The sequence below is a fragment of the Sapajus apella genome, unplaced genomic scaffold (assembly GCF_009761245.1).
Source record: "Sapajus apella isolate SASKATOON/1434 unplaced genomic scaffold, GSC_monkey_1.0 scaffold36, whole genome shotgun sequence".
NCBI classification, from domain to species: domain Eukaryota; kingdom Metazoa; phylum Chordata; class Mammalia; order Primates; family Cebidae; genus Sapajus; species Sapajus apella.
Window position 1 is genome coordinate 20,627,884 of NW_022436976.1, and position 20,923 is coordinate 20,648,806.

Sequence of the window (20,923 nt, forward strand, 5' to 3'; positions counted from 1 at the left end):
AAAAAAAAAAAAAGAAAAAAAAAAGAAAAAAAAAAAAAAAAAAAAAATTCAAAAATCCAAACTCCCCTAAAAAAAAAAAAAAAAAAAAAGGCTGAGGATCTGAGCTTAAAACACACTGATACACTGAGAAACCAGAAGTGTTTCCATTTCAAACAATGTTGAATATTAACCTTAACCTGAGCCTCCAATTCAGGAAGCTTTAATTTTTTTCTAACTCATGTCCATGGCCTAGCATGACTTGGCAAATAAGCAGTTTTTTTTTCTCTCCAGAAACCCTTTCCGCAACCACTGAAAACAACACAGGAAAAACCAACATTCTTCTTAGAGTTAATTTTAAAATACTTTGATCTCACACACAGGTAACACCTGCCTGTAAGATGCTGGCTTAGAAACAGGAGTGAACAGGTCCTCTCCCCACTTGCTAGGCCCATGCATAGCTATTTTCTTCCCCACTAAGGCTGCTTCATTAAAATTTAAACGTCAAAACCACATAGATCAATACGTGGATGTGAATGATCCAGAGCCTATGAGATGTTAATACAAACACCACCAGCTACCTGGCCCTTTTGAAAGCCTCAATTATAGAACGTGGAATTGTTTAAGACCCTTCATTACAGTTTCGTATATTAAAATACCATTCATTCCCATCAGGTTGTAAGTGGAGTTTTTCTTCCTTATGTTGAATATGTGTACATCACTGCCCATCACCAGGTGGGAATCCTTTAACAAGTCCGAGAGGGTGGCAGATTCCCGAGGACTAGAGAAGGCCAAGCCCCGCGGCGCTGCCCGCAGGAAGATTTGGGGCCTGCATGGTTGCACCGATCACCCAAAGAACTTAGCTCCCGCTCGGGGAGGGTCGCCGCGCGAAACGTGCCCCCGGGGCTGCGTGCCAGCCTCCACCTGCGCACCGAAGCCCCCGAGCCCAAGGGGAAAGCGCCGTGGCCTCCTTAAAACACAGCGCACTCGAAGCGCAGACTGCTATGCAGCGGCTCGCACTGAAAGCGGTGGAAAGAAAGGAGGGCCGGCGAACCCTAAAATTAGCGCTCCGGAAGCAGGGGCCGGGCACTGACGCGCGGGGACCGCGTCCCCGGCCCGGCTTTCCCCCAGGCGCGTGCCCCCTCTGCGCCCTTCCCGGGCACGCGGACCAGAAGCAAGACCCGCGCAGTAGGAAGGAAGGGCTCCCCCCGGAAACGGGATCGGGGAACACGTGTAGCCTCAGGAGACCTAGGGGTCCGTCGCTCCTCCCCCAACTGCGGCAGAACATTTAAGGAGCCTCAGAATTTAAAATCCCAGAATCCTCCAGAATGCTTGTTGTTGAACTTAAAATGTGGTTGGCTCATTTTCGGTGAGCCCTTTCCTTTTCTGAGTTTTCATTTAAATCCGTTTCTCTCTTTCCCCCATCCCCCCCAGCAGAATTTATAGTGTTGGGAGGTGAGGGGGATAAGGAGTGGAGGCTGACGAAGTAGGGTACTTTACATCCCAACGTTCCTCTGCAAGATAAACAGTTTTGAAGGTCAGCGACGGCTCCCCATGGAGCACTCCTAAAAAGATTAATGTTCATTAAAGGATTCTCCGTCAGCATTTGCCTTGAGAACCCAAACTGTTTTAAGTCCCAAGTATTTCAGATATTCCAATTCTAATAATGCATTGAAAACCTATATATTCATTATTAACTATTGTGAGCACCCCCCCAAAATAAAATTATCAAAAATCTGGGAGCTATTCTAAGGAAATCTGTGAAAGCTGTGTTACTCAGCCAAGATTAAATGAAGAAGGCAAAAACAGAGTTATATTTAGGACTATAAAAATGGAAAACTGAATGACACAATATTTGGAAACTAGAAGCTAGTCATTTTTTAAAGTCATATTTATTATATAACTAGAATGTTAATATAGGCACGGTAATTTTAAGCTACCCATTAATACAAACTAAATACGTCTGTGGCGTGACATCGCATCCCTAGCATCTTTTAGCCTTTAGCCCTCTCTTAGCCATCTTTCTGCAGTCCAACCCTTACCTTTATTTTCAGAATCTTTCATTCTCTGCTTCCTCCCTCTGCTGCAAATGAGCAGGAAAGTCCGGCTGATTCTGCAACCCTGACTTTTGATTTGTCATTCACAGTCAGCGGTCTCGGGGGCGAAGTCTCTCAAAGGAGGAGCACTCGGGCTATGATAATTGCATGCAAGTCGGTGTGCGGGGTTATAATTTTGCTTATGCTGGAGCGGAAAGGATGGGGATGAAGGCAGACGTAAACACAAATTCCAAAACATGGCACGGAATCGGATCTGGAGCCGAGGCTTGCCTTCCCTTCCCTCAGGATAGGGAACCAACTATTTAGCGCCTCCTCATCTCTGAAATGAAAGGGGAATGTCTGTGCCATGCACCAGGTTTATTTTCAGATGGTAACTCAGCTTTGGAGGAGGATTAAGAGTCCTGTACTTTCATTCATTCATTCAACAAACATTTATTTTTTCTCTCTGTGGAACAGGCTGTATGCTAAGTACTGGGGATACAACAGTGCAGCCCTCGGTCCTCAAGCTGCTCACAGGCTGTTACAGTACAGAGGCATACAGGGCGATATAATGGCCTCTGTCTGCTGCATGGACACAGGTTATTGAACCCATTTCACCCAGGCCTAAGCTGATACTCCAGGAGGCTTCAGTGACTGGTTGTAAGCCACTGAGTGGCAGATGAGGAATAGGCTCGAGGATGCCAAACCACAAGACCCCTCTGCTGGAGAGCAAGGAGGACTCAAGCAAATCTTTCAGTCATTCAATTCAAACGTACTTTGAATCACTCCACTCAGGTTCATTTATTCATTCCTTCAATCATTTATTCAACACGTGTTTTTTTGTGCCAGGCATTATTCCATCTGTTAGGATTTCAGGTCCCTGCCTTCTTGGCTATTGCACTCTGGTGGGAGGATTCAGATAGGTAATACAGACATATAATAAATGGCAATAAATGCTGTGAAGAGAAATGAAACATGGTAATGAGGTAACAGGGGTGCCATTTTAGGTAGGGTAGCCAAAGGAGGTGCCATTTAATCTGTTTTATGGACACTGGGTAAGAGTCATCACAGTCTACCAAACAGCTTCACTCAAATTGCTTTTTAAGTTCTGAGCCCTCCCAATCTCCTCTGCTTCATGCATACTCACTGATGGATGTTGTTTATTCCCCATTATACAGATTGGTAAACTGGTATCCAGAAAGACTAACTGGCTCAAATACAAGACCTAACTAAATTGGAAGAAGAGCAACAGAAAGGAATATATCTTCCTGTTACTCTCATCCTCAGAAATTACTGAGTTAAATGCGGTACTGACATTAAAACTTTGCTGGACTAGGCATTGAGAGGGTTGAAGACTGTCTCTACCATCTCTAACATTTATTAACTAAGTAGTGTAGGGCAAATGACATAACCTCTCTGGCATCAGTTTTCTCATCTCTAAACTGGGAATAATCATAGCTGCCCTACTATATGTACTGGGCTGTTCAGAAGATCAAAAGGGAGAACAGAATTTTGTAAACAAAACACTAAATGTAGCGTATAATTACCAACTGCTTGGGCACATTTAAAAGAACTAATTGTCAGTGTTCACCTGTTCATTACTGCAGCCCAAGAGTCAAATGTAACTATAACGTGAGAGCTTTCATGGCTACTAGGGGGCCTTGAGCTGACTTCTCATTGCCACAACTGGAAGACTCCCTGAAAGCTTTGGGAAATGTTAAGTATTTGTTTTCGGTTCCCATCTTTCCTTGGCAGTGGATAATATCTGCTGTATTTGACAACTTAAGACCAATAGGGAAAATCTGCCTTCATTACAACTCCTTACCGGCCACCAAATGAGCCATTGGCTAAACCACATCAGAGAAACCGGCATCTTTATCTCCAAGGAAGAAGTCCAGGATAGCCAAAATGTGCCCAAGAAGAGCACGTTGGGAGGCTGAGAAGGTGAGGGAGTTGGCGGCAAGAAGCCACCGTACATGCACTCTTTTATTCAATAATATTCATGGTGCCAGGCACTGCTGTGAACACCAGGACTGACACAGTGCTGTCCTTGGGAGCCTGTGGTCTCAAGTCGAGAGGCTTCCACTAGATAAACCAATTTATCAAAGTAGGCAAAGAAATGCCAAGGCCTAGGTTTGAATAGTAGGGCATGAGCTCTAAAGCAGAAGAGGCCTGGGAGAGGTGGCTGATGCCTGCCATCCCAGCACGTTAGAAGGCCAAGGCAGTAGGATCACTTGAGGCCAGGAGTTCAATACCAGCCTGGTCAACATAGTGAGACCCTGTCTCTACACACACAAAAAAATTTTTAATTAGCTGGCATGGTGGGATGAGCCTGTGGTCCAACTACTTAGGAGGCTGAGATGGGAGGATGCTTGAGTCTGGGAGGTCAAGGCTGTAATGAGCCATGGGCAATAGAGCAAGAAAGACCCTGGGTGACAGACCAAGACTGTGTCTCAAAAAATAAATAAAGCAGAAGAGAATGGATTCAAATATGTGCCCTGCCATGTACCCGCCCCTAGAATATAAGCTGGGACAAGCTGTTGCACCTCTCTTAGGTTTCCATTTCCTGATCTACAGGATGAAGGTAATAATAGTACCCACCTCCCACAGTTGGGTGAGGCTCAAACAAGTTAATACGTTTAAGGTGCATAGCACAAAGCCCAACACATCAAGTAATGGTTCCAGGAATGCTGTAAGATGAATAATATTACCTTGTAATTGGATCAAGTTTACGCCCTTAAGCTTCAGTTTCCTCATAAAACATGGAAAGTAATAACTAGTTTGTAGGATTATTGTGAGAATTATATATGAAGAAGAATATAAAGTCCTTGGCATAAAGGAATAGGCAATCACCAACCAGCCTCACTCCAGGCCCTTTTTAAAATGTTTTTTGTTTTTAGTTTGTGTGGGTAAATAGTAGGTATATACATTTATGAGGTACATGAGAAATTTTGATATAGGCATGCAACATGTAATAATCACATCATGGAATATGGGGTCTCTATCCCCTCAAGCATTTATCCTTTGCGTTACAAACAATCCAATTATACTCTTTTAAATATTTTAACATGTACCATTAAATTATTATTGACTCTAGCCACCTTGTCATGTTATCAAATACTAGGTCTTATTCATTCTTCCTAACTATTCCAGGCCCTTTTTAATCAAGCAGGCTCCCCAGACCAAAATTTAAAAAAAAAAAAAAAAAAAAAAAAAGGCCAATGCTAGGAGTAAAAAAGAAGTGGGAGAAAAGAAGGAAGACAGCCATTTATATTACAAAAAGAAGTAATCATTTATATTACAAGTAGCCATTTATATTACAAAAAGAAGTAATCATGCTTTCAAAAGTGTAGTCATTTCTAGGGGTATCTGCATTTTACCCAACATTGCATCCAACATTGCATTTTGAAAAGTTTCAAACATGCCAAAAAGTTGAAAGAATTGTACAGTGAGTCCCATGTCCAAGTACATTTGGGTATATTTGCTTCATCACATGTGTCTGTTTCTCTATCCAACTTTAATTGATCTTTTTTCTCCTTTTTTTTTTTTTTTTTTTTTTTTTTTGAGACAGAGTTTCGCTCTTGTTACCCAGGCTGGAGTGCAATGGCGCGATCTCGGCTCACTGCAACCTCCGCCTCCTGGGTTCAGGCAATTCTCCTGCCTCAGCCTCCTGAGTAGCTGGGATTACAGGCACGCGCCACCATGCCCAGCTCATTTTTTGTAGTTTTAGTAGAGACGGGGTTTCACATGTTGACGAGGATGGTCTCGATCTGTTGACCTCGTGATCACCCGCCTCGGCCTCCCAAAGTGCTGGGATTACAGGCTTGAGCCACCGCGCCCGGCCCTCTTTTTTCTCCTTAAGCTGAAAGAGGTTTGAAGGCCTCATTAAATAAAAAGAGCCTTTACTTTCTCACCTGACACAATTTTTCCAGAAGCCACAGGCCTCCTGATTCTGTGGCCATTCCAAGCAGGGCCGGGTAAACTCTCAGAAGTCTTATCCTGCCACACAGTAAATTCTGAGGCCATACCCAGTTAAGGGACAAGGATGGGGTCTAGAGCTTTCCTATACAAGGCAATGTCTCTGTCAGACCCCAAGCTTCAGATAATTGGTATCGATGATGATTATAAATAGCCGCAAATGGACAGATGCACTATCTCAAAAACTGGGTTCAGGAAAAGCCTCAGGCAGGCTCCACTGGCCACTAAGTCCTGTGACAACCCTGCACATCCTTGTCTTGTTAGATGCCACTCTGAGTCACTAAACCAGTGACTCATGCTCAGCAAGCGAGGCCATCTTGAGAGCTAAACTGAAGAGAATTTTCAAGAACAACAAGTGAAACCCTGAATTGAAAGGGAATAAGGCTTTTTATTGTCCTAGCAAAACAAAAATGAAAGGAAAAAGAACACTGCTGTCATACTGTGGGTTAAACTTTCCCAGCTGCAAAATTTTACTCTGAGGAAAAACTGGGCACCAAACAAAGACAAACAAACTGGAAAAAAAGCTTTTACATTCCCTTGGAACTTTTGAGGCATTTTAATTCTTGATTAGTTGATAGGTAAGCAGAGACTCAGAACATATGTCCCAAATTAGGCAGATCGAATGATCTTTCAGTGACTTTAGAGCTTCCGCTAGCTTAATCATTCATTCCAAAAGAGGGGTTTCACCTCCAACACCACACTCCGTCTTCCTGCACCCAGCCAAGCCTCTGTCTGGCTTGCTCAGAGCACCCAAATGGCCAGAAAAGAGGTGAGATGGAAAGAGAAAATGTGCTTACTGCAGGGAGTGGGTAGATGTTAAGGATTAGGGCTAACCACAGAAGAGGGCAGTGTGGTTTACACGGAGTACCTACTATATACCAGGCTATTTTCTTGTCATCATCATCATCCATTTTTTGAGAACTTATTATTTGGCAAGCATCGTCTTTAATGCAAGGACTTACTGCAGACCGCCTGGGTTTGAATCCCAGCTTACTGGTTGTATAACTTTGGAAATATTACTTAACCTCTCTCTGCTTCAGTTTTTCTTATGTGTAAAATGAAAGCTGTAACAGAGTTATTGTTAAGAATGACATAAAATCAAACACTTTTTTTTTTTTTTTGAGACAGAGTCTTCCCTCTTGTCACCCAGGCTGGAGTGCAATGGTACAATCTCAGCTCACTGCAACCTCCGCCTCCCTGGTTCAAGGGATTCTCCTGCCTCAGCCTCCCAAGTAAATGGGATTACAGGTGCACACCACCAAACCCAGCTCATTTTTTGTATTTTTAGTAGAGATGGGGTTTCGCCATGTTGGCCAGGCTGGTCTCCAGCTCCTGACCTCAGGTGATCCTTCCTCCTTGGCCTCCCAAAGTGCTGGGATTACAGGCGTGAACCACCACGCCTGGCCAAAATCACTCTTTAAGACAGTGGCTGGCACACAGTGTGATGAAAGCAATGCACACAATGTTAACTCTTGCCATTCCTGTTTTGTTAGATGACAAAAATGAGGCAGAGAGGCAAGGAGACTTGCCAAAGGAGACACATAGCTAAACACAGCAGAGTCCAGAATCACCATGTCATTTATTTCTCACACAGTCCTGTGAGAGAAGTGGGGAAGAAAGGAGAGTAGCTGCATCTGCAACACTACACTCGGTCTTCCTTTTATTGGTGAAAGTTTGGAAACCCAAAATGGCCTAGTAATTTACACATCATAAGTTGGTGAGTAGGAGAGTTGAGATTTAAACCCACATTTGCTGGCTGTAAAACCCTTGCTTATCCTACTAGGTCAGTGGTTCTCAACCTTTAGCATGTGTCAGAATTACTGCAGAGTTTATTAAAACAAATTTCCAGGCTCCAGCCTCCGATCCCTCCCCATCCTCCCACCCCTCAGTTTCTGCTTTGTTAGTTCTGAGACCTGGGGCAGCAGGGGAAGGGAGAGGGAGGCGGCTAGAATTTGCATTTCTAACAAGGTCCTGAGCGATGTTGATGCTGCTGGTCTGGAAATCATGCTTGGAGAACCACGGCTCCCTACAGTCATGCACCTGTATGCAGAACAGGTGGTAGAAGGGCCAGAGCCACAGATGCCAAGATTGTGGGTCACTGAGGTTTTCCCACTCTGACAAAGTGCTGATTACTTCCCCGAGTCTGGGTAACAAACCTTGTATTTACACAACCCTTTCATTTTTATGATCTCATTTGCTCTCTCTAATATCCTTAGGAACAGGCTAAGTAGGGATCATTACCTCCATCCAATGTGGCATGCTTTTAGGGACATATGGCTAGACAATGGCAGTGAGAGAAGAAACCACTTATCAACATGACAGAAATTCTGTCCTCTCCTCCAAGTAACTTGTTCTGGAAAATACGATCTACTGATGGAGACTGACTCTAGTTCCAACCTGTGTCTTCCCAGAGAATACCACAGCTCAGGAAAGGGCTCCTCACCCTCCACAGGGTTTAGAGGAGGGAATTTCTGGTGGGAGGAACTCAAGGCCAGTTATCTACCATAATTTCAAGGGCTAGAGAAATCTACTGCTCATAAAATGCTTTTGTCATTTGCTCCCTTTTCTGTAACCTACAAACTTTGCTATTTGAGTAAAATATGGTTCTCTGGAAAGGATGGAAGCATTTAGAGGGTTAATTTCAACTCAGCACAGCTTATTCATATTCCCATTCAGAAATCCTGGCATGACTAAGTATGTTTTTAAAAGCTGTTTAGACATTAAACCAACAAATAATTCATATCCAGAATATTTAAAGAATTTCTAAAGTGGAGAAGGAAAAAAAACAAAAACCACCAAGTTAAAGAAATGAGAAAGACATCAGTAGGCCTTTCACAAAGCTTCACACAAGAATGGCCAATATTCATGTGAAAAGATACTAGGCTTCATTATTTGTCAAGAAAATTCAATATAAAACAACATGGAATACCATTTCATACCCATCAAATTAGCAAGCATTTAAAAGTCTGATCATATTCAGTAAGGAATCAGTTCTATTGGCAGAAACTGAATTAGCACAAATGTATGAAGGTCAACTTGGCAATGTCTCTCAAAATCAAATATTTATATGTATACTTTGATGCAGTAATCGCCCTTTTAAGTATTTATGCTATACTTATAGTGACAAATGTTCAGAGTGTAAATTTCAGAGTCATTCTCTTTGGAAACATACATGAATGGAAGGAGTCTCTCATTCCAGACATATTTATTGAATGTCTGCTATGTTCAGGACACAGTGTTAGGATGACAAGATGCCAGGAGTCCCTAGATGTTCCTTCTCCCCTATAGCCTCCTGAAGAAAAAGAAGAAAGTGGCAGAAAGAAGGATGCTGCTGCAGAAGACCTTCTGGTTGACCCAGAAGGGTTAACTGCCCCAAAGAAGCCTTAGTTGTGGTTGCTTCCCAGAGGGCATTGAACTTTTAACCATATTTTGAATGTGATCATACAGTTGAAAATATAGACTAAGCATTAATCTAGACTAATAGCAGTCTAGACTATTATGAAAATCTAGATGATTATTAGTCTATACTAACAATAGTATACTAATAGTAGCCTACAATTTCAGCCATATTAATATTATGGTTTTCTAATAATTTCTAGACTTTTCTAGATTTTCTAGGCTATTTTCTAAGAATAGTCTAGATTTTCAACCATATTAATATTAGCTTTTGTTTTATTAATATTAATATATAATATTAAACCTATTAATATAAATAATCAGTCCTTTGTGAACCTCTATGTACCAGAAACATATTTAATCATCACAGTAACATGGCATAGGAATTGTCATCCCCATTTTTCAGATAATATATAGCTGTTTTTGAAAGACTAAGGACTTTGTCTAATATCACACAGCTTATTAATGTGTCATTTATTAGTGGCCTATTCAAATCATAGCCTGTCTGACATCAAAGCTTATGATTCTAGATGCCCAAAGTGATGTTGACATCACCATAAGAAATTCAGGTTAACTTTTAAAAATCAAATAAAATTGAGTATAGATTTCTTTTACTGCATAGTATTTATTCACTACTTCTCCCTTCCATGAGGATAGCTATTGAAACACGTTTTTTTCATGTGTGGAGGGAGATGTCACAGGAAGGATGCTGTACAGGTAGGCAGGCCTGAGTCTGCCACTCATGAGACACATGACTTCCAGCATGTCACTTAGTGTCTCTTGCTCCACCTTCTCTTATGTATAAAATGGGGGAGGCCGGGCACGGTGGCTCACACCTGTAATCCCAACATTTTGAGAGGCCAAGGCGGGCAAATCATGGGTCAAGAGATCGAGACCATGCTGGCCAACATGGTGAAACCTCATCTCTACTAAAAATACAAAAATTAGCCGGGTGTGGTGGCGTGTGCCTGCAATTTCAGTTACTTGGGAGGCTGAGGCAAGAGAATTGCTTTAACCCGAGAGGCAGAGGTTGCAGTGAGCTGAGATTGCAGCACTGCATACCAGTCTGGCAACAGAGCAAGACTCTGACTAAAAAAAAAAAAGGAAATAAATAACATCTGCCCCTTCTTCCAGGGGTATTGTCAAGATCTAAACAAAATCCTGTAGTTGAACTATTCTATAAGAGGTAAAGTATTTGCCGGGCGCGGTGGCTCACGCCTGTAATCCCAGTACTTTGGGAGGCCGAGGCGGGTGGATCACGAGGTCAAGAGATCGAGAACATCCTGGTCAACATGGTGAAACCCCGTCTCTATTAAAAATACAAAAAATCAGCTGGGCATGGTGGCACATGCCTGTAATCCCAGTTACTCAGGAGGCTGAGGCAGGAGAATTGCCTGAACCCAGGAGGCGGAGGTTGCGGTGAGCCGAGATCGCGCCATTGCACTCCAGTCTGGGTAACAAGAGTGAAACTCCGTCTCAAAAAAAAAAAAAAAAAAAAAAAGAGGTAAAGTATCAAGGCCAGGCACGGTGGCTCACGCCTGTAATCCCAGCACATTGGGAGGCCAAGGCAGGTGGATCACAAGGTCAGGAGTTCAAGACCAGACTGGCCAACATGGTGAAACCCCCTCTCTACTAAAAACTACAAAAATTATCTGGGCATGGTGGCTTATGCCTGTATTCCCAGCTACTTGGTAGGCTGAGGTAGGAGAATTGCTTGAACTGAGACCTGGGAGGCAGAGGTTGCAGTGAGCCAAGACTGCACCACTGCACCCCAGCCTGGGCTACAGAGCAAGACTCCAACTCAAAAAAAAAACAGGTAAAGTATCATGTAACATTAGATATTATAATGGCTTTATCCCCAAGATTTACAGGGGAAGGGGAAGATAAATAGCAGAGGAAGGTAGTGAGGAGCCAAGATCCTATCTAAGAAAAAAGAGGTATGAGATGGTGATGAGCTCTGGGAAACTGTGAGTAAACTCTAGATCAGGCACAGAGAAGCAGCGATGGTTGTATATGCACTACAGATCTGGTTTTAAAATTATAAAACTAATTCAGGAACAGAAAACCAAACACTACTTGTTCTCACTTGTAAGTCAGAGCTGAACAATGAGAACACATGGACACAGGGAGGGGAACAACACACACTGGGGCCCGTGGTGGTGACAGCAGGGGAGAGAGAGTATCAGGAAAAATAGCTAACACATGAAGGGCTTAATAACTAAGTGATGGTTTGAGAGGTGCAGCAAACCACCATGGCACATCTTTACTTATGAACATCCTGCACATGTATCCATGAACTTTAAATTACAGATTTTAAAAAATTAAAATAAAAATTATAAAACTAGAACACTTTTTCTAACCCAAGTTACTACATTGGCAATATTCATTTATTCCTTTTTTGTAAGCATTCACACAACATCTGGAATAACACTATACATGTAATTATCACTCAAGGAATACTTGTTGCAATCATCAATTGCATTCAAGATCATGAAAAGAAGTGGTCAGCCTTCAGCCCTATTAAGTTTCAGCAATAGTGCTGTTTGTTTGTTTGTTTGAGACAGAATCTCACTCTGTGACCCAGGCTAGAGTGCAGTGGTGCATTCCAGACTCACTGCAGCCTCTGTCTCCTGGGTTCAAGTAATTCTCCTGCCTCAGCCTCCTGAGTAGCTCGGACTACAGGTGTACCCTATGCCACCACACCCAGTTAATTTTTGTTTTTTTAGTAAAGACGGCGTTTCACCATGTTGACCAGGCTGGTCTCCAACTCCTGACCTTAAGTGATCTGCCCACTTCAGCCTCCCAAAGTGCTGGGATTATAGGCGTGAGCCACTGCGCCCTGCCTCAGCAACAGTTCTTGATGATGTAGGAATTTAATTGGTGCGCTGACTTAAAAAAAGTAGAAACACATACTTGGAAGCCAGCAAGATGACAAGGACAAGCTGCAGAGTCTCCCTAACTACCACCAATAGAAAAGCTTGTTTCTAATGCAATAAATAAGTATTTCAAAGATAATTATTGCTGGTCATTTTCAAATTTATTTTTATAATGCTTACTACGTGTTAACACTTTATAACTACTAACTCGTTTAATTCATTAATTAATTTCATCCTCAAAACACCCAGGGTGGGTGAGGGGGACTATATCGGTGGCAGGGTCCTGGTGCAATCTGTCTCTGCCCTGCATCCGGTCGGCCATTTTAGAAATAAGGCATGTCAACCCCCCCCCCCCCCCCGCCCAAGGAGGATCCTCAGATGATGGGAACAGACAAAAAGGACAAGACAAAACACATTCATAAGCAGTATCTACACAGTACAAAGCCCTGCACTAAGCCCAGCGGGGAATGCAAAGATGAAATGGATGAGAATGTGGAATCCTACAGATGAACAGTGACAAACGCTCTACAGGTGACGAAACGCTAAAGGAGGGGTTACAGGTGGCAGGAACCCCAGAGAAGATTTCAGGGAGGAGACTGCATTTGTGCTAGTCTCGGCAGATGGGTAGGAATCCGGCAGGCTGAGATGCGGACATGGACATTGCAGTCAGAAAAAAGCCGTGAGCCAGCAGATCATGTCACATTCCTGCTTAGCACACTTCAGTGTTTTCCCAGCTCCCGTAGAATAAAATCCTAACTCCTCCTCGTATTCTGCCCGGACCTCGATCCGGGCCCTGCATCCCTCACTTACCCCTTGCTCAGCTCAGGCACTCTGGGAACCTTTCCACTTGCTGTCTATGACTCGGCTCCGCGCTCGAGTAACTCCTAGTTAGGTCTCCGCTGACTCGCAATGCCTGGGAGAGGCCTCCCAGTCCGCCCGCCACGGAAGCTCGGGCCCCCTGCCGTTTTTCCTCTCGCAGCAGTCTATTTGATTCCCTCCAACCACCCATAGCAATGTGTACCGGGCTTTCTGTTTTGCGTGTGTAATGTCTGTCTTCCTCTCTAGTAGTTCCACGAGCCGGTCGAGAAAAATTGTGGAATGAATGAATGGAGTGAGTCAGTAATTGGCTGTGAGTTGAGGACAGGACGGAGTGTGCTGAAAAATAGTTTATCGTTCGGAGAGCTTCGGAGATCGCCGCAGGCAGGTTGAAGGGGGGCGGGGACAGGGAGCCTCGGGGTCGGATTCACTCCCCCAACGGACACTGCATTGCAGGCTCCGGGCCAGGGGCTGGGGGCCGGGGGCATGCAAACCCGAGTAAGACTGTGTGGGCGCGCCACCCCGGCTTCCCTGCGTGCAGAGCCAAAGCACCGAGCAGGGGCTGGGGAAAAGGAGACCGCCTAGACCAGCCCCTGCGCTTCCCCAGCGGTCCCCCTGCCCGCGGCCGAGGGTCGAGTCGGGGGTCGCCCAGTCATCCAGGCTCCCGGGCCCAGGAACGCGCCCGGAGAGACCACCGAGGGCCGCCCCGCCGCCGCGGCGCCTCAGCCTACGGGGAGCAGGTCCCAGCCGACCGCGCCCACACTCACCCTGCGCCGCCTGGCGAGCGGATCGCGGCCTCCACAGCCGCCGGGTCGCCTTCCACGGCCGCCGCGAGGAAAACAGCTTCCGGCTCTTCTGGCCTCCCTTCTCAGTGGCGCCCATCGGTGCGCCGCGCCCTCCCCCGCTGCCGCCGCCCGAGCCGAGCGCCACCGCTCGCCGCCGCAGCCGAGCGTCTGCCAGGTGCAGGGCCGCCGCCGGGAGACGCGCGCCGGGGGCGGAGCTCGAGGCGGGGGCCGTGGCTGGCGCCGACTGGGGAGGCAGCTCTGCCCGGCCCACTCGGCGGCGCCTGGCGCCTGGGGCGTGCGGGTGAGCGCTGGCCCGCGCCCCTCACTCGGGAGGCACCGTTGGCACCCTTAATTAACACAGGAGTCCCAGGGGGCCGCGCACCCATTGTATCTCCCTATTACAAACCATACATTCCACGCTCCGCGAGGGTAAGGCATCTGCCCAGAATCACACAGCGCTAAAGAAATTCCAGAGCCCTGGGCTCTGACGGTGTTGCTCACACCGTGCTACCGCCTCAGAATGAAACAACATCATGTTAGAGAAAGTGGTTTCAATACTGACAGGTATTCCTGTTTTCCTAATACAACAGATTGCAAATCACCCATGATTTTTTTGAGAACCTGTTCTATGTCCAGCCACTTTTACACACATGTCATAAAACCTCATTGCAACCCCATGTTGTGGGAGGCGTTTCCCGTTTTCAAGGTGAGGAAATTGAAATGGCAGCACTGAGGCTCTCCCACCCCATCTCCATGCCACCACTGGTCTCTGTCGAGATTTTGCTTGGAATTGGCAGAAACTGAGAGTAAGATCAAAACCAACGCCCTTGAACATGGCCTGGCTGCAATAATAATAGACAATATTTATAGAATGCTTTTTACATGCCAGATTTTACATACATCATTTTGTTTAACTCTCCAGCAATACTCGTGGGACAGAAACAACCTCCAAGCTCAACAGATGGGGAAACAGCATCAGAGAGTACAGATTAGGTATCTAAAACCTCAATAAAGGTTTTATGTTAAATCAAATTATGAAATTGCCATTTTTGTAGGCCCAAACAATATCAGACAAGAGCTTCTATAAGTGACCAAAATTAAAATCACCAATGGAGACGGGGCACGGTGGCTCACACCTATAATCCCAGCACTTTGGGAGGCCGAGGGAGGTCGGATCGCTTGAGCCCAGAAGTTCAAGAGAAGCCTGCCTAACAAAGCGAAACCCCGACTCTACCAAAAATGTGTACGTATGTGTATATATATATTTATAAATACATAAATTGGCCAGATGGGGCGGCACATGCCTGTAGTCCCAGCTACTCAGGAGACTGAGGTGGGAGGATAACCTCAGCGACGTGGGGCTGCAGTGAGCGGAGATGGCGCCACTGCACTCCAGCCTGGGCGGCAGAGCCAGACTCCGTTTAAAAAAAAAAAAAAAAAATCACCAGTGAGACGGGCGAAAATCGAATGCCTGCGGATGTGATATGCTGAGAAAGACACATCATCTATGGAGTATTCTGGCCAAGAAATGCACAGCATGAAGCTAATCAGGGGGAAACATGAGATAAACCCAAAATGAGGAATATACTATTAAAAGGAGCAGAGACGTGCTGTATTCTTCAAAAGTATCAATGCCGTAAAATAAGAAGAAAAGCTATGCAGATGTTCTGGATTAAAGGTGACCGGACTGGGCGCCGTGGCTCGCGCCTGTAATCCCAGCACTTTGAAAGGTCGAGGGGGCGGATCACCTGAGGTCAGGAATTCGAGACCAGCCTGGCCAACATGGCAAAACCCCATCTCTATTAAAAAATACAAAACTTAGCTGGTGCAGTGGCAGGCACCTATAATGCCAGCTATTCAGGAGGCTGAGGCAGGAGACTCGCTTGAACCAGGAAGTGGAGGTTGCAGTGAGTTGATATTGCACCATTGCACTCCAGCCTGCTAGAAGGAGCAAGACACTGTCTCAAAAAAAGAAAGAAAAAAAAAGTGACCAAAGAGACATTGCAGCTAAATGCAATACCTGACTCTAGACTGGACACTGTTTTGTAGTTATTTTGGTTTGTTGTTGTTGTTGTTGTTGTTGTTGTTGTTGTTGTTGTTTTAAGGCTCTAAAGCATATTACTGAGTTAATTTTACCCCCCCCAAAAAAAATTAAATATATGTAGCAGATCACAGAGAAATGTTTATCAATAAAAAACGTGCTGACGTTGATAACTACACTGTAATTATGTAAGAAAATGTCCCTATTTTTAAAAAATACACACTGAGGCCCCACACAGTGGTTCAGCCTGTAATCCCAACACTTTGGGAGGCTGAGGTGGGCAGGTGGCTTGAGCTCAGGAGTTCAAGACCCGTGTGGGCAATGTGGTGAAACCTTGTCTCTATTTTTTTAAATTGAAAACTATAAAAAAATTTAAAAAGAAAACACACACGAAGGTATTTAGGAATAAAGAGCCATGATGCATTTAACATGCCTTCAAGTGATTGAAGGGGGAAAAAAGTGTGTGTGTGTGTGTGTGTGTGTATATAAAATAAAATGAGAGGAATCACTCTACCCAAATTTGAAGCCTTCTATAAAGGTACAGTGTCAAAAACAGTGTAGTGTTGGCACAAGGATAGACACATACATCAATGGAACAGAATAAAGACTCAGAAATAGAATAGACCCACATAAATATGTCCAACTAATTTTTGACAAAGGATCAAAAGCAATTCAGTGGAAGCAATATGCTTTTTCAACAAATGATGCTGGAGCAAGTGGACATCCATAGGCAAAAAAAAAAAAAAAAAAGGAAAAGATCCATGACCCAAACTTTATACCTTATACAAAAATCAAATCATATGGATTCCAGACTTAAATGTAAAACTATAAAACTTTTAGAAAGGAATAGGAGAAAATTTTCTAATATCCAGAGCTATGCAAAGAGTTCTTTGGCTTGTTACCAAAAGCACAATAAGAGGGAAAATTGAAAAGTTGGACCTTATCAAAATTATCTTAGCTCTGTGAAGGACCCTGTAAAGAAGATGAAAAAGCCATACTACCAACTGGGCAAAATACCTGAAATCACATACCCAATAAAGAAGTATTGCTGGGCACAGTGGCTCACGCCTGTAATCCCAGCACTTTGGGAGGCCCAGGCGGGTGGATCACGAGGTCAAGAGATCGAGACCATCCTGGTCAACAGGGCGAAACCCCGTCACTGCTAAAAATACAGAACATTAGCTGGGCATGGTGATGCGTGCCTGTAATCCCAGCTACTCCGGAGGTTGAGGCAGGAGAATTGCCTGAACCCAGGAGGTGGAGGTTGCGGTGAGCCGAGATCGCGCCATTGCACTCCAGCCTGGGTAACAAGAATGAAACTCCGTCTCAAAAAAAAAAAAAAAAGGTATTTAAAATATGTAAAGAATTCTCAAAACCCAGCTTTAAAAAACAAACAAACCAGCAGGTACAGTGGCTCACGCCTGTAATCCTGGTACTTTGGGAGGCCGAAGCAGGTGGATCACCTGAGGTCAGGAGTTCAAGGCAAACCTGACCAACATGGTGAAATCCCATCTCTACTAAAAATACAAAATGAGCCGGGCATGGTGGCGCATGCCTATGGTCCCAGCTATTTTGGAGGCTGAAGCAGGAGAATTGCTTGAACCCAGGAGGTAGAGGTTGCAGTGAGCCAAGACTGTGCTACTGCACTCCAACCTGGACAATATAGTCAGACTCTGTCTCAAGAAAAAAAAAATTAAAATGTGCAAAAGATATGAACACATACTTCTCTGAAGCAGATATATAGATAACAAATAAACATATGAAAAGAAATCCAACATCATTAGCCATTAGGGAAATACAAATTACAACCACAATGAGGTATCTCTACACACCTAACAGAATGAGGACACAGCAGAGAAACTGAATCACTCCTAAATCACTGGCAGGAATGTAAACTGGTACAGCCACCCTGGAAAAGTTTAGCAGTTTCTTATAAAACTAAACACACAACTACCATACCATCCAGCGGTTGCACTCTTGGGGACTTATCCCAGAAAAAAATGAAAACACACATAAACCTACAAAAAGAATGTTCACAGTAGCTTTATTTGATAACAGCCCCAAACTGGAAAGAGCCCAGGTATCTTTTAATGGGTCAATGGTTAAACAACCTATGGTACATGCATACCATGGAATACTAGTGAGCAATAAAAAGTAACAAACTACTGACACATGTAACACTCTCAGTGAACCTCCAAGGAATTATAAGAAGTGAAAAAAGCCAATCTCAAAAGGTTACATACTTTCATTTATATAACATTCTTAAAATGGCAAAATTATACAAATGGAGGACAAAATAGTAGTTGTCAGGGAGGAGCAGGGTGGATGTGGCTATAGAAGGATTCTGTGGTGATGAAACTGTTCTGTATCTTTACTGTATCCATGTCAACATATTAGTTATTAGATTAGATTATAATTTTGCACAATGTTTCTATTAGGAGAAAATGGGTAAAAGGGTACATGGGATCTCTCTATATTATCCCTTACAACTACATATCAATCTACAATTATCTTGAAACAAAACATTTAAATTTTTTTAGGTTGCATATCAGGAATTTCGTATAGTTCAATTAAATATTTAAAATTCATTGGCAGGGCACGGTGGCTCAAGCCTGTAATCCCAGCACTTTGGGAGGCCAAGGCGGGTGGATCACGAGATCAAGAGATGGAGACCATCCTGATCAACATGGTGAAACCCCGTCTCTACTAAAAATACAAAAAATCAGCTGGGCATGGTGGCGCGTGCCTGTAATCCCAGCTACTCAGGAGGCTGAGGCAGGAGAATTGCCTGAACCCAGGAGGCGGAGGTTGCGGTGAGCCGAGATTGCGCCATTGCACTCCAGCCTGGGTAAAAAGAGTGAAACTCCGTCTCAAAAAAAAAAAAAAAAAATTCAGCTGAGTCACAATTCAACCTAGGCTCATGATTTCATGACTACATTGAACTTCCTCACTCCCTCTTGCTCACTCAGTGAGGCCAAAGACCATCTGCTAAGTCTCAGGGTAGAGGTATGGAGGATTCAAAAAGGTTACAATAGCATGAAGGCCCAGGTCTGTTGGGAAGAGCTAAATTACTCTCCCAGTTCACAGTGAAGCCCTTAGTGGTCTAGATAAGTAACACTCTATAATAAATTTTAGACACAGTGTCCCATGCCTATAATCCCAGCACTTTGGGAGGCCAAGGTGGAAGGATTGCTCGAGCCCAGGAATTCAAGACCAGCCTGGGCAACATAGTGAGCCCTTGTCTCTACAAAAAAAAAAAAAGAAAAATCAAAAAATTAGCCCAGTGCAGTGGCATGCTTTTTTGTTCCCGGCAACTTGGGAGGATTGCTTGAGCCTGGGAGGTTGAGGCTGCAGGGAGCCATGATCATGGCACTGCTCTCCAGTGGGGGAGTTTTTGAGACAGAGCAAGACCCTGCCTCAAGAAACAACAACATAAGACAGAGAAACAGAGAGAGAAAAAAAAAAAAACTGAAAAAACCCATTTTATTCTTTCTGTAATTCAGAAGAATAGGAAGCTGGCCCAGTTTGGTGGCTCACACCTGTAATCCCAGCATTTTGGGAGACGAAGGCCGGCAGATTGTCTGAGGTCAGGAATTTGAGACTAGCCTGGCCAGCATGGCAAAATCCTATCTCTACTAAAAAAAAAAAAAAAAAAAAATTAGGGAGCCATGGTGGTGAGCATCTGTAGTCCCGGCTACTCGGGTAGCTGAGACATGAGAATCACTGGATCCTGGAAGGGGGAGGTTGCAGTGAGCCAAGATTGCACCACTGCACTCCAGCTTGGGTAACAGAGCAAAATTCTGTCTCAAAAAAAAAACAAAAAAAGAAGAAGAAAAAGAAAAAGAACAGGAAGCTGTAAATACAAAATGGAGAAGAAAACTGGGAAGAAAGCAGAAATTGAGAGATGTCCTCTCTCTTTAGCAGCAATAAGCTGCTTTCTTCCACAGCAGCTCTCACTCTCCCTGGCATTCAAACTGAAGAAACAGGCCTTTAGAAGAAGTGATCTTGGCTGGGTGCAGTGGCTGACCTGTAATCCCACCACTTTGGGAAGCCGAGGCAGGCGGCTCACTTGAGGTCAGGAATTTGAGATCAGCCTGGCCAACATGGTGAAAACCCCTCTCTACTAAAAATACAAAAATTAGCCAGGATTGGTGTGGTACACGCCTGTGATCCCGGCTACTCAGGAGGCTGAGGCAGGATAATTGCTTGAAGGCAGAGGCTGCAGTGAGTTAAGATCACGCCACTGCACTCCAGCCTGGGCAACAGAGGGAGACTCTGTCTCAAAAAAAAAAAAAAAAAGTGATCTAATTAGCAACGCTATTCAGGAATGGTGACCATGTGCCACCAAATAATACCCTAAATGAGGGTTTCCCTCTGTCCTGGAACTTTTTACCTGGCCTCAGGGTTAAGACACTTAGATATCTAGTCCTGGTTAACCAAACTATCTGGAAAGACTAGTTATGTCGCTTCTCCTCCTGGCTTACTACTTGGCTACCAACACCACTACTCACTCCCATTAGTGGAGGGAACTTAATCAGATGATCAAGAAATTCCCTTCCAGGGGCTCCCACCATCCTTCCCTGTGAGTCCTGACTCTCACTGACTGGTTTTGAAACAGTGCTAAGTGTTAATAGCCCCATTGGGAGTGGCTTAGAGACTCACCTTTTATTCCACTGTCCTGGCACATCCAGCAGATTGAAACAGCTCCTTGGAGTGGCTCCCTTGCTCACTGCTTAGACTTCACCAGTCAGACAAAGATGCAAGGGACATTCTTTGGCTTGCCCTTTTAGTCCAAACATCACATGATTTTACGGCACTCTTCCAACTGGAGCTGAAGAAAGACCAGAAGTCTCTGACTCCCACAGTCACTGTTTGCTCCAGGCAGATCCAGTGGCGGGCTTTGCCACAGTCCCTGAAGTCCATGGGAAAAGAATGTGGTCTGAGAGAAGATCTTCCACCAAGTGGAAACACCCAAGTGCCTGAGGCACATTCATGAGCAGGAGGAACATGGAATTTCTT

At 44.4% G+C, this 20,923-nt stretch overlaps 1 protein-coding gene across 6 annotated transcripts in view; it reads right to left on the reverse strand.

The window, feature by feature from the left end:
• Positions 1 to 20,719, reverse strand: part of DNAJC6 (DnaJ heat shock protein family (Hsp40) member C6) — a 178,840-nt gene extending 158,121 nt beyond the window's left edge. For 4 of the 6 annotated variants that reach the window (XM_032296730.1, XM_032296731.1, XM_032296729.1 and 1 more), the window contains exon 1: positions 2,019 to 2,522. In XM_032296730.1, coding sequence (XP_032152621.1) covers positions 2,019 to 2,040 — 22 coding nt within the window. In that variant the 5' untranslated portion in view covers positions 2,041 to 2,522. Of the gene's footprint in view, positions 1 to 2,018; positions 2,523 to 13,845; positions 14,046 to 20,566 lie in introns of those variants that run through there. The other 2 variants (XM_032296728.1, XM_032296725.1) reach the window with 2 other exon arrangements.
• Positions 20,720 to 20,923: the final 204 nt, after the last annotated feature.